Raw genomic sequence first — 12580 nt, forward strand, 5'->3', positions numbered from 1 at the left:
TAGTCATATCTCATAGGATGGGTAAAGCAAGCCAGACTTTTTGAAAACCATAATATACATTGGAAAATTAGTATTCTTTGTGATATTTACATTAAAGGTTTTCTTTGGAATTAGCAGAAATGACCACTAGATGCCAGTGTTGTTGTTTTTTTAAGGTTAAAAAGCAGGCTGAAAGGACAGTTCAGAAAAATCAATGTTCACGTCATAACGAATGCTAGAACAGAAATTATTGGATTATGTCAATAAAGAGTCAAGACCCTGTTTTCACTACACAGAAGTTTATTGTGAAAGTAAATTAAACATACAAACACACAGTATGGCTAATGATGGCAAAAGCAATCTCGTAGCTTAAGGCAAGTTTTAATGGAGATGAATTTAGAAAAGATGATGCAATGATGTAATTTTGTTTAAATATAGATTATGGAAAAATATCAAATTGCATCAATAACTTAATAAAAGTAGTTTTCAAAGCCTGCACTACTGGAGAAAAAGGGCTCATGATCTTAATGCCAGCATTAAGACAGATGGAAGCAGCACAGTGCTAAATGACAGGAAAAATTCAGTATTTACAGAAGGATGGCAACATGAACATTTAACAATATTTGATCTAAGTTACCGGTGGACTAAAAGCCCTCAGCTAGAAGCAATAGAGAAAAATGTACCATCATCATTGTGTTTATTTTTTAAAAAATTTAAGTGCATAAGTCAAAAATCAAGGAGCTCTGTGATAAAGTAACCTTAAAACACCACTGTAAGGACCACTTAAAAGGCGATTCCCTCAGGGGAAATTAGGGCACTGAGTGTGTAAACATATGAGCTGCACAACACCAAATAACAACCAAATTCATTCATAGTACTTAGTTATACAAGATCAGCATGGTCTTTTATGATGCATTATTGTTTATTAACAATTTAAACACACTCCTTACCATGCATGACTTCAAATATATAACAAACATTTTTATTCTGAGATACAGGATATGTTTATGAATTGTAAGACCTATATACAATGAAAGTCACACCTCCCTCATTAATCAAGTGTGTGTGTGTATATATATATATATGTGTATATATATATATATATATATACACACATATATATATATATATATGTTTTAAATGCAATGACCTTATTCAGACTTCAGTTCATTTTCTGAATTGACCATGTCAGTTTTTCATTCTTTAAAATAATGCCATTCTATTATGATAAAATACATTTTTGCAAAAATTCAGAAATGTAGTAACATTTAATGAATGTGATCATGAAAAATATTTGTAAGGAGGTGCCAAATGACTTAGCACTTTTTTCCAGTTTTGTATTAAAAAAAAAAGTTGCATTCAATTTGACAGTGAGCCTATTTAAAAAATATTCTTATACCAATTTATTTCAAAAGGTTCTAATAATCCTTTTGGAAAATACCTATATATAACCTGTGAATTTTTTTCCAGATTAATGGAAGAAAATGTATCCTTTTTCCAGATTAATGGAAGAAAATGTGCACAGATGCACATTCTCTCTGTAAGACTAATCTTTCATCACTCAGAACTGTTTTTACAAAAGCATGCATTATAAAATACACATCAAAGCAGCTATGTTAAACATGATTTTAATACAATATTACCTTTGTAGCTGATTCATCACTGTCTCCAGTTTAATATGCTGTTACATACATGAAGAAGCTCCAGTATCCCTTTTCTGATTGACTTAAAAAAAAACACAAAATCCCTGAATAAAACAGAAGCCAGCCTGCGACTTCTTTAAGCATTTCAGTAGAATATTATCATCTGTGGAGAATATCTCCACACAAAGTCATGATAACAGAACAGAATCTAAAACAGATCTGGGGCAGATTAGAGTTAATACCAATTTAAATTTTTTATGTTTAAAAAGGAAAGTAAAGGAGCTGATTATCAACATTTAAAAGGATACTGCAACTTTAACAACTGTAAACTTTGTGTTAGAAGGCTGTGGCAGACAGCTCTATGCTACTAGGTTTTTAGCTTGTAAATAATGCAAACACATCAGCAGTTTTTAAATGCCATAGACAATAAAAACAAGGCGAAAACAAAATAAAATACCAAGAATGCCTAGCTAAAGTAAAGCTGTATAACCAACACATCTAAAATTACAGAAAAAAAAAAAAATTAGAGCAACCGATTAGGGGGAAAAAACCCCTTATAAAAAAAATTTTAATTTCTTGACTAGTTTCTTGACTTTTAAATTAAAATGGAGGGGGAAAAAGAGCTTTAGAAGTACATAGTTTCCACTCACTAAAATAATGCCAACAAGGTAAGCTTGCATAGAAAAAAATTAAAATTATTACTGGCTACATGCATACAAAATTAGAAATGCAGATATTATAATCATAGTGCAAAACCATGGCAGTTTGTGATGTCTTGTTACTGCCTAAGGTTGAGAAGACCGTAGTACCTCCAGTTATCACAGTTTCTGGTCTTTCAATCAATTATTTTTGCCGACTAGAAACAACGTATATGTAAAGATTGGGTAGCACATCTGCTGTGCTACTAATTAACGAAGTTTGAGGTCATCACCACCACCTATATTGGAACCAGGACTAGGGTCTTGTTGCCTTCTTGCCTGCAATGACAAAATCATAATTTGGGGTCAAAACGTGTTTTGAAAATCAAAGTGCTAGAAAAATAAAAGACAGTAGCATATAAGAAAAGATTACAACTAAAACATTTCAGCTAATATCACTCCACATGTAAGAGAAAAAGGAACAATTTAAATAAATTATGTACAAAATATTTTGCTAAAGTTTTCTTAAAAACCAAGAATAAAAATCTCATATTTAAAAAAGCATTACTAAAATATCTACTGTGCATAAAAGAACAACATATCTACATTTACAGTTTTGGGACTAGAGAGTTTAGCACATCATCCAATCACCTTAGAAGCAAACTTTCCCTTTTGGTAATAGCTGACATTTACTGAGCACTGTTCTAAGTACTTTTCACGGATGAACTCATTTAATCCCTGCCAACCACCTGCAATATACGTATTATTATTTATCCATTTTACAGATAAAGAAACTAATCACACATAAATATATAGTCTACTAATCACATAATTGAAAAATGTAGTAGTGAATTTCATCTCTTACTGAATTCCTTTTCTGTCAACTGACTTCGAACTAAAAACCTCTACCTCAAGTAAATCCAGAATTATTATGGATAAAGTCTTTTGTCTCAAAAGCAAAACAGAAATATAAAATTAGCCTTTGGTACACTTATATACCTAGAAATATCTTTACAACAATATTTAATAACTAAGAGACTGGACAATTACAAATACTGAGGATTTCAAGTTTTACTTTAGAAGATTTCTAGTTAAATTATTGATGGCAAATTAGTTAATAGAGAACATTTAACAACTAACATACTGTGCATAACATTCTGCTTAATAAAGTTTTATAGAACATGCGGTGCCCCTTTGGTCTACACACATTTACTTTCAATCTCTTACAAAAATCCAGTGCACGTTTCTTCCATAAGCATTCTTTAGCAACTACAGATGTCAGTCAAGCACAAACATCTGTTTTGTAGACTGAACCTGGCTCCTTCAGCAACAGTTTCCTTATGTTAAATAAGGACAACTCGATTTTACCAATTGTTTAAGCAAAAACCCTTGAGGTCACTCATAACATCTCTTTCTCTTATACCCAAGAGCAAATTATGACAGCTCTACATTTAAATACATCCTGAATCTGAGCACTTCTGACTACCTCTACCATTGTCACCCTAATCCAAGCCGTCTTCTTTCATCTGAATCTTGTTTTTAGCCACCTCTCTTATGTTATATGCCAGCAATTGGGACTAACTGCAATTACCTATGCAAGCTTTAACTAAATGGAATCATGTATTAATATCACAATTCAATCTCCATTGTCTATGTCAGTTTTTGGAAACAAATTCAACCAAAAATCAAAATACTGATTTCAATTCTTAAGATCTCAAACAGCTGTTTGAGAAAGAGCATTCTTGATCTTCAAAGAAACATCTCAACAAGTCACACTTGTACTGTAAGATCAAGTTCAATCAGAAGCTCCAGCTATGTAATGTCATCATTTCTCAAGAGGGTTATGTTGTTTAGACAGAAATGACACTGCCTTATTCACTTTCAAACAAATCAAATAACACCCAACACAAACTTCTGTAGTCTTTCTTATAAATGTTGACATAGATTTTAACTATTTATTATCAGATGGCACACTGACTAAATTTTAGCACATTCCTCTCAATTTACTACTCAGGTTAAAGTTATACTGCATGGTTAGACTAAAAGAGCTAACCATGATCCATAGAACACATATGGATCAGAGAAACAATTTATGTTCCCTACAGAATCAATGCTAAATGTAGTGTAAGGACAGATCAATTCTGCAAATCAGAGATGGTGATATGAGCATCTGGTTTCAGTCAATGAAGGTCAGAAAGGGGCTGAGCAATGAAAAAACACAGAAAAATCAATTCTAATTATATATTTATACATCAGTACAAACCTACCAATTATACTTTGTGAAAAGATATTTTAGCTTTTGTCTTGGGATAAGAGTAATTTTCAAATTATTTTAATAATGGGATGATTCCAAAGGAGTACAAAGAAGTCATCAGCAGCTGGAATTCTCCCTATTGGTCACGGCTGTGCAGAGGTTGCCATGGGTTTGTTTATTATTTTTGGTAAAAGCATGGAGAGGAGTAAAGTCGTTTTGCTATTTGTGTTTTTAGTTTCTATTTACATTGTGAAGGAATGAGGAAGATGCAAGGAAGACATTGTGAAGAAGGGTCAAGAACAGGAAAAATAAAAGAGGAGGTGACGTCTGATAGAGTATGAACGAGAGCAGAAGAGGGAAGAACGAGAACTGAGAGACTGGGAGGAAATTTAACGCGAGAAGGGAAGATGTCTGGATGGTCACGTGAAGGACACAAATAAGAGAAACAGACTTAGGTTCAGTGAGAGAGCTTCCACAGGACTGGAATTCAACAACTGGATGAGTTGTCTTGAGAAGCAGTGCTTTGTACTGTGGCAGTTTTCTAAAGAAGGCTGGATGTTTTAGAAGGAATTCTTCTGTGGGTAATAAGCCTGACTAGATGATGGCAAAGAAATTCTCTGCACTTGATTATTCTAAAAGCATAAAGTCCATAATTTCTAGTTTCTTTCTCCCGTCAATTCACATGGGCCCTTGATTCTAACTTACTAAGTTTTTCAGAATAGGATTTTAATATAAAGCAGATACCCACAAGCCTGTTCAGAACATAAATGTGTTTTTAATATTTATAAAGAATTAATCTACATATTTTACTACAGACTATCAGTTGCTCCTATTATTTTTCTTTTTAATATATCATCACCCAGAAACACGGTAAATCCAATTTCTAGGAGGCCATCGTGGCATGAGTCCAAGATGAAGAGACAAAAAGTCACCAGGTGCTGGAGTTTTCCCTACTGGTCAGGGCTGTGCAGTAGCAGGCAAGAACAGGGATACCAAATGAAAAATAAAACTTCTTGGTTGATTTGTTCTTTTATTATCAAGACCATCAAACTGCTGAACATTCTTCAAGAGAAAATAACTTAAAATAGCTACTATTTAGGGAGTGTACACTATGTCCAGATACTGTGCTAATCATTTCATGTTTGACACCTGGCTAAAAGAACACAGAATTACAGAATTTTAGAGCAGCACAGTACTTCAGAGATCTGGTTCCACTCTCATTTTACAGATGATGAGCCAGAGCCCAAGGAGTTTAAGCAATTCCCCCTAAGGTTAGGGTTGGCTGGTGGCAATCAGACCTCTGGAAGAAGACGAACCTTTAACTCACAATTAGCATGAATGTCAGCTCTTAAATCATTGCTATTTTTCCCTATTGCTAAGGCTGGAGGAGACACAAAGCAGAAATTTTAAGTCCTAATATGAAAGAAAGAAATGCACTTTTCCCAAACTTGTAAAAAAGGTAAAAACCAGACAATTATAAACAACTGTCACATAAGTAGACCGCAAGTCTAACAGCATGTCAAAAATAAAGTTCTTATAAAGAACTTTAAAGAACCACTTCAGGAATACTTAAAATATAAAGTGACATTTCAAAATAAAAGAGTGGAACTAATCTACATTTCTGGGCTTGGATGGGGATGGTCTACCACCTTACAGCTTGGCTATGTGACCTTAGACAAGCTTCTTATCCTCTTTCAGCCTCAGTTCCTTAAAATGGAGACACACCTTATAAGAGCATTTAAGAATCAAGTGTAAAGCAAATATTGTAGTGTATCCAGTATGTCATCATTTCTCACAGGTGGCACATAGTAAGCACTCATGCTGCTGTTATTACAACAAAGCTGCTCATCACTTCCCAATTTATCTGTATAAACTTTTCAAATGTTAAAATCTGCATCCGGCAGATAAGAATAATTTTTACAAATTAAAACAAGGTTAAGACAAAATAAATTTTAATAAAGTATAAATCTCTTACGACAGACAGACTCTCTTAGTATGGGAGAAGACAGATCTAGTATCCTGTTTCTCATTAATCCTTTTACGATTTTCATTCTGAGTCTGAATTCATATTCCCAGTTCACTCTCATCTACTGCCTTTACCCCAAACATACCTCGGGAAGGCCCAGTACAGATTCTTATGTTAATTTGTCCTTACACAAATATGAGTGTTGGTAAAGTGATTTGAAAACTGAAGTCTGTGGGAATTTAAAATAAATAAGGCTGGGATTTTTTTCTTGGACCACACAGAACTGAAGGCTCCCAAAACACACAAAATACAAATACAAAAACCACATAAAGACTCTTGACTGTTTTTATTTCCAAATAGTTTCCACATAAAATTCTCCTATGATTTGCTGAATTGTATTAAAACTGCCTATAGAATAAACAATAATTATTTACCCATTTTCTGACACTATAGACAACAATTTATTTGTTAATGCTTTATAACATAACCAACTGAAACGATTTTCTAGATAATAGAGAAAATCCCTTTCAGTGCCCTGTCACCTTGCAGCTGAATTAAGAGCCAACAGTACCATGTTACAGTTTTAGGTTAAGAGGCCAATCAAGATGAAAGCAAGCCTCCAAACACAGAGTGTGTACAAGCTGCTGTCAAGCAAATGACAGAAGTATCTTTCCAATTTATCTATGATTAGAGCACTCATTCTGTCCCTTACTGACCTCAATCTCCCTTCACAAAAGCCAAAAGTAAGGTATTTGAATAATAGTAATAGAGATGTGTAACCTCAAGAGAACTACCATGGGTTAAATCAACATTTTCAAAAAATAGAAGAATTCTCAAGTAGAAAAGGCACTGGGCTACTTCTACGTGGCAACAGACACCAAACGGGTAATCATTTCACAGAAGAAATGTCTGTGATTATTTTTTCTTTGTTAAAGTCTACTTTTTATTAAAGTACTGAAGAGTGCACAAATCATAAATATGAGGTGCAATCAAAAAAAGGAGAACGCTGCTGCCGAGGAGCACGCCATCCAACAGAAAGGCAGGGATCTTCAATATGGGAAGCGGTGCGCTGAACCTTAGTAACAGTGTGTGATAAGTTTCAATTAGTTCGGTGGAGTCAGTTGGGTGTGAGCCATGATTGAGAGAAAGTGTGTTTTAAAGTGTGCCATATATCATCCTCCATCATGACAACACTCCATGTCACACATCGCTGCTGGTATACAGCAATTTCTGTCAAATGAAAACATTAGTGTGTCCTCACCCACCTTATTCACTGGATCTGGCACCATGTGACTTCTGGCTCTTTCCCAAAGTTAAAATGACTATGAAAGGTAAATATTTTGAATCGATTCAGGACGAGGCAGCCACAACAGTGCAACTAAAGACATTCATGAAAGAGGACTTCCAGAACTGCTTCAGAAAGTGGCAAGAACGATGGGACAAGTGTGTTTGAAGTGTGTGTGTGGCGGGGGGAGAAAGGGAGGTGTGTGTGTGTCTTTTACTATAATAAATCTTTTAAACATTCACCACATTTTTTTGGTCACACCTTGTATATAACTAGATGAGTTTTCACTAAGTGAACATACCCATGTTAACTAGCACTCAGATCAAGAAGTATAACATTAACAAAACTTGGAAAGTTTTTGTATCCTTTCCCAGTCACTTACTTAGTCCCCTATGTAATGGCTATCTTGACCTCCCACAAAACCAAGAAGTTCAAAATCCGTTATTGTTGTTAACAAACAGACAAACAACACCAGGATCTAAAGTAGCTTGGGAAAAAATATCTGAAGTTAAGATACGCCTACCTTTATTGCTGCTTCAGACATGCTGTGAGCCAAGGTGCATAGAATGAGGGGGTGAAGAAACTAGCTTTCACTGGGCCCCAATGTAAGTGTCAGATACTGAGCTAAGCAGCAACCCAGGAGGAAGGGTTGCTGTTTTACAGATGAGGTTCAAGAGAACAGGCAGCTTTCCCAAGGTCACATAGCAATAAGCAGTGGAGCTAGGATTTTAAACCAGGGCAATCTATTATAAACCTCATACTCATTCTTCTATATCAAAGGTTCTCAAGTTACATGCTGCCAGTTACTAGGTTCCGTGAAAATACCCCAGAGACTCCAGAGGAAGCCCAGAATAATCTCTACCCTGCTTCACTCAGAGAAGTGTCCCTATATCTATTTTGTATATTAGGATTTTGTATAAAATTTCAAATGAAGAAAGGATTTCATAGTTTTAAAAACAGCCTATATGCCAAATACAGATAGCAAGTTCTAGAATCTTCTGTTTTCATCATTCTGTGTTAACACTAAAAACATTTTATTTTTTTTTTCTTTTCTTAAATTGCTGTTGGTAATATCACCAGTGGCCGCCATGTTTCTAAATCCAATGGATACTTCTCCCCTCCCCTCCTTCCGCCTCCCCCCTCCCCACTCCGGTTCAAGGCATTCTCAGTCTAGTTGTGTAGGACACAGCTCCCTGGCCCAAGGTGGTATTATGAGCCTTGCGCTCCCCCGGGGCTGAGCAGTCAGTCGCTGGTTGGTGACTCACAGCAGCTCAGGGCAGCGGCAGCGCTGGCAGCCCAGCTCCAGGGAGAGCTGTTGCTCACAATCTTAGCCGTAGAGGGCGCAGCTCACTGGCTCATGTGAAAATCGAACTGGCGTTAGGTGCACGGCGCTTCAACCACCTGAGCCACCAGGCCGGCCCTTTATTTCTTTTATAAATAGGTAAAACAGATGCACATGACACAAAATTCAAAAGGCACAGGAGTGGCAGGATGGCTCAGTTGGTTAGAGCGCGAGCTCTGAACAACAGGGTTGCCAGTTCGATTCCCACATGGGCCAGTGAGCTGCACCCTCCACAACTAGATTGAAGACAATGAGCTGCTGCTGAGCTTCCAAAGGGGTGGCCGGATGGCTCAGTTGGTTAGAGTGCGAGCTTTCAACAACAAGGTTGCTGGTTCAATTTCCGCATGGGATGGTGGGCTGGCTGCGACCCCTGCAACTAAAGATTGAAAATGGCGACTGGACTTGGAGCTGAGCTGCTAGACTGAAGGACAACGACTTGGAGCTGATGGGCCCTAAAGACACACACTGTTCCCCAATATTCCCCTATAAAAATTTTAAAAAATTCAAAAGGCACAAAAGATAAATAGAGAAATCACCCTCCTCATGGTCCCTAGACAGCCAATTCTCCTCCACAGTTTCCATTTCTAGTTTCTTACATACCCCACTAGAGAGACTATGAGCATTCAAATAAATATGTTTATGTATTCTTTTAAAAAATACCCACGGGGTAAAATATTATACAGTGTTCTATACCTTTTGGTGTATAATCATTTGATTATACACCAAAGATTTAATGGTATTTGGACAAGATTACAAAAATAATGTTTCTTTAGTTCACTATAGTTTTTCATTTGCCAAGTTAATGATAATCTGCCATTATCTCTGAAAGGTAAAGAAAATATACTATTAAATTATCCTTTTCCAGAAAAATCAGAAACAAAATGCTAAATCTTACCATGAATGATAGATTGAAAACTTTCTAAATTTTATAGATGATGAAATAGAAACACGCCCAAGGAGTCTTCTAACTGATTTCAGGTTAAAAGATACTGGCGAAAATCAAAATACCTTGAGCCATTAACTAGTTGGAGTTCAGCTTCCCACTGTCAGTAACCTCAACCTTAAACATATATTAAATGCCCATGAACACCACCATTACAAGTTCAGTATGGCAGGGCCAGAGGCCTCAGAGGTTATCCAAACAGGGGCGGGACATCGCTATGCCTCGATGCTGCCAGGATCTCAAGCTTCCAAGGACCATCTCCTGGGTTACTGCCACCCAAGAGTTACCACTGTTCCTTGGCCCTCGTCTCCAGTCAGGCATCAGGACCACCCACTGGAACCATCATTATTCTGTTGTGCCTCAGCTTTTTCTTTTCCAGGCAAAACAGTTTCTAATCTCTCCTAGCAGATTTTATTTTTCAACTTAATCATCTTTATGGGTGATGTGGAAATTCATTTCCCAGTGCTAGGCTGTATTTGTGGAGACCTTTTGGTTAGGAAACTGGTTTAAGTCTTCACTCTTCCTTGCATTAACCAACTATTTGAAAGAAAGCAAGTCAATTTTTCTCAGAGTCTCAGTTTCTTCAACTGTAATAACAATGTGAAGTGAATGTAAGAAAACCATATTTTTATAAAATTGTAACTTTTTAAAAAACAAAACCAAGAACAAAGAATGTCCGATTATATAAGGCCTCCTACAGATGTTTAAATTACAGGAGAGGAAACATTTTTCTCCAACATTCTCCTTTTAGGAAAAAGTAGTTAAACTGCAAGAAAATAAGCTGACATAAGGAATTTGTTATGAATTTTTTTTAAGGGAAGAAAAATTACACATGTGCAAAGTGCCAAAAGACAGCACACCCCAAACTCCCCTAAGTGACTGCCAGTGTGACCTCTGGAGTCCGATTCCAGCCCAATTTTCTAAAGGACAGTTCTCTACAAGAACTGACATTTTAAATTACTGCCACAAGGGACTACAGAATCTTAAATCATTGATGAAAATCTAACCATTTTTTTCTATGCTCTAGGTCATAATGTAGGGAAAGTGCCCTGATATACTTTAGAGAACTAAAAGGATGTTCTTGTTAGCCAGATAATTCAATTAACTGGAACCATCACTGTGGTAGAGCTTTTAGTGCTAAAGAAGTACTTTAGAGCTATTATTTACTGTAGGCATACACATACCAAGCACCACACTAAGTGCTTTACAAGCATTTCCCCATTTAATTCTCACAACAATTTCTATGAGAAAACAGGCTTAAGAGAGATTGGAAAGTAATGGAACAGGAGTCTCACCTAGGCCTGACTACAAAGCCCATGCTCTAAAATCAATGACATAAAACCAACTGGAAACAATCTATCGGAGCAATAAATTCTTCAACACCTCCATCAACAGACTATGTTTTTGTTCATGAACAAATAATAAACACACACATATAAACTCACACACCAAAATGTTTTTCTTCAGGTAACATTATTTATAAAAACAATCAAACTAACATTTTAGAGAAGACAATTCTTAGTCTCAACTAATTTAGTATTTTATTTAAAGCAAAATATATACAACTTCCTAAATAACTGTTATATTGTTAAATAGTTATTCTTCAAATATGATGTAGCTGAAGGGCACTTTTTAATAAAATTATTCTTACATTCATTTAAAGCCATGTTAGCTTGCTTCAGAAAGACTGACCAATCATATTCTCTGACATGGCAAGATCTCTTACTCCTTCACATATACTACTGTTCCTTCTGCCCAGAATGTTTTCCCTAGCTTGTCCACCTGGTAAACTCACACTCTTCCTTCAAATCCCTGAAAATGTATTCTCTTGTGAATCCCCCAGGCAGAGGCAGATGTAAGCATTTCATCCTACACAATGCCACTGTTCCCTTTCTGAACCTCCATTATATATGGCTGCTGCTCACGTAGACTGCAATTATCTGTTTACACATTTATTTTCCCTCAAGACTGATAGTTGCTCAAGGACAGAAACCAGGCATTTTCATCTATATATTTTAGTCCCTAATGCAGAATCCAGCACAACACAGTTGGGGTTCATTACTTAATCAATATCTAATTAATATAGCCCAACAAATTATAAACATTTTAAATCTCTCCAGAGATCATTAACATGTATTGTTCTACTTTAACCTACAAGCTATTCTGTAACTCTAGTTTACAGACAAGCAGGATAGGAACTGTTTTTTGATGACCTCCATTTGACAACTAAATACAATGTTAAAAAACACTGTGGTGGGTAACTGTGAAAGTTAAAAAATGAGAGGCCCCCGTCTCATTGGGGAACGTAACAGAGTGGAGGACAGACACATTTATAATTGTTTCAACATACTGTTCAGTAAGAACAATAATAGAAATAAGCGCTCTGGAAACTACAAAGGGGAAGGGCTAATAATGATTAAGAAGACTGGAGAAGAGACTGACAGATAACATTTAAGAAGGGCCTTGATGAATGAGTGGAAAAGTATATTCTTGGTTAGGGAACCAACAGCATAAGTCAAAAGGTTCAGAA

General features: G+C 36.0%; 1 protein-coding gene across 2 annotated transcripts in view; it reads right to left on the reverse strand.

The window, feature by feature from the left end:
• Window positions 1–261: 261 nt before the first annotated feature.
• CBFB (core-binding factor subunit beta) overlaps window positions 262–12580 on the reverse strand; it is a 49943-nt gene continuing 37624 nt past the window's right edge. For both annotated transcript variants that reach the window (XM_019755383.3, XM_019755386.3), the window contains exon 6: window positions 262–2599. In XM_019755383.3, coding sequence (XP_019610942.1) covers window positions 2531–2599 — 69 coding nt within the window. In that variant the 3' untranslated portion in view covers window positions 262–2530. The remainder of the gene's footprint in view (window positions 2600–12580) is intronic.

The sequence above is a fragment of the Rhinolophus sinicus genome, chromosome 8 (genome assembly GCF_057876585.1).
Source record: "Rhinolophus sinicus isolate RSI-liver-muscle chromosome 8, RSI-T2T, whole genome shotgun sequence".
In the NCBI taxonomy this organism is placed as follows: Eukaryota; Metazoa; Chordata; class Mammalia; order Chiroptera; family Rhinolophidae; genus Rhinolophus; species Rhinolophus sinicus.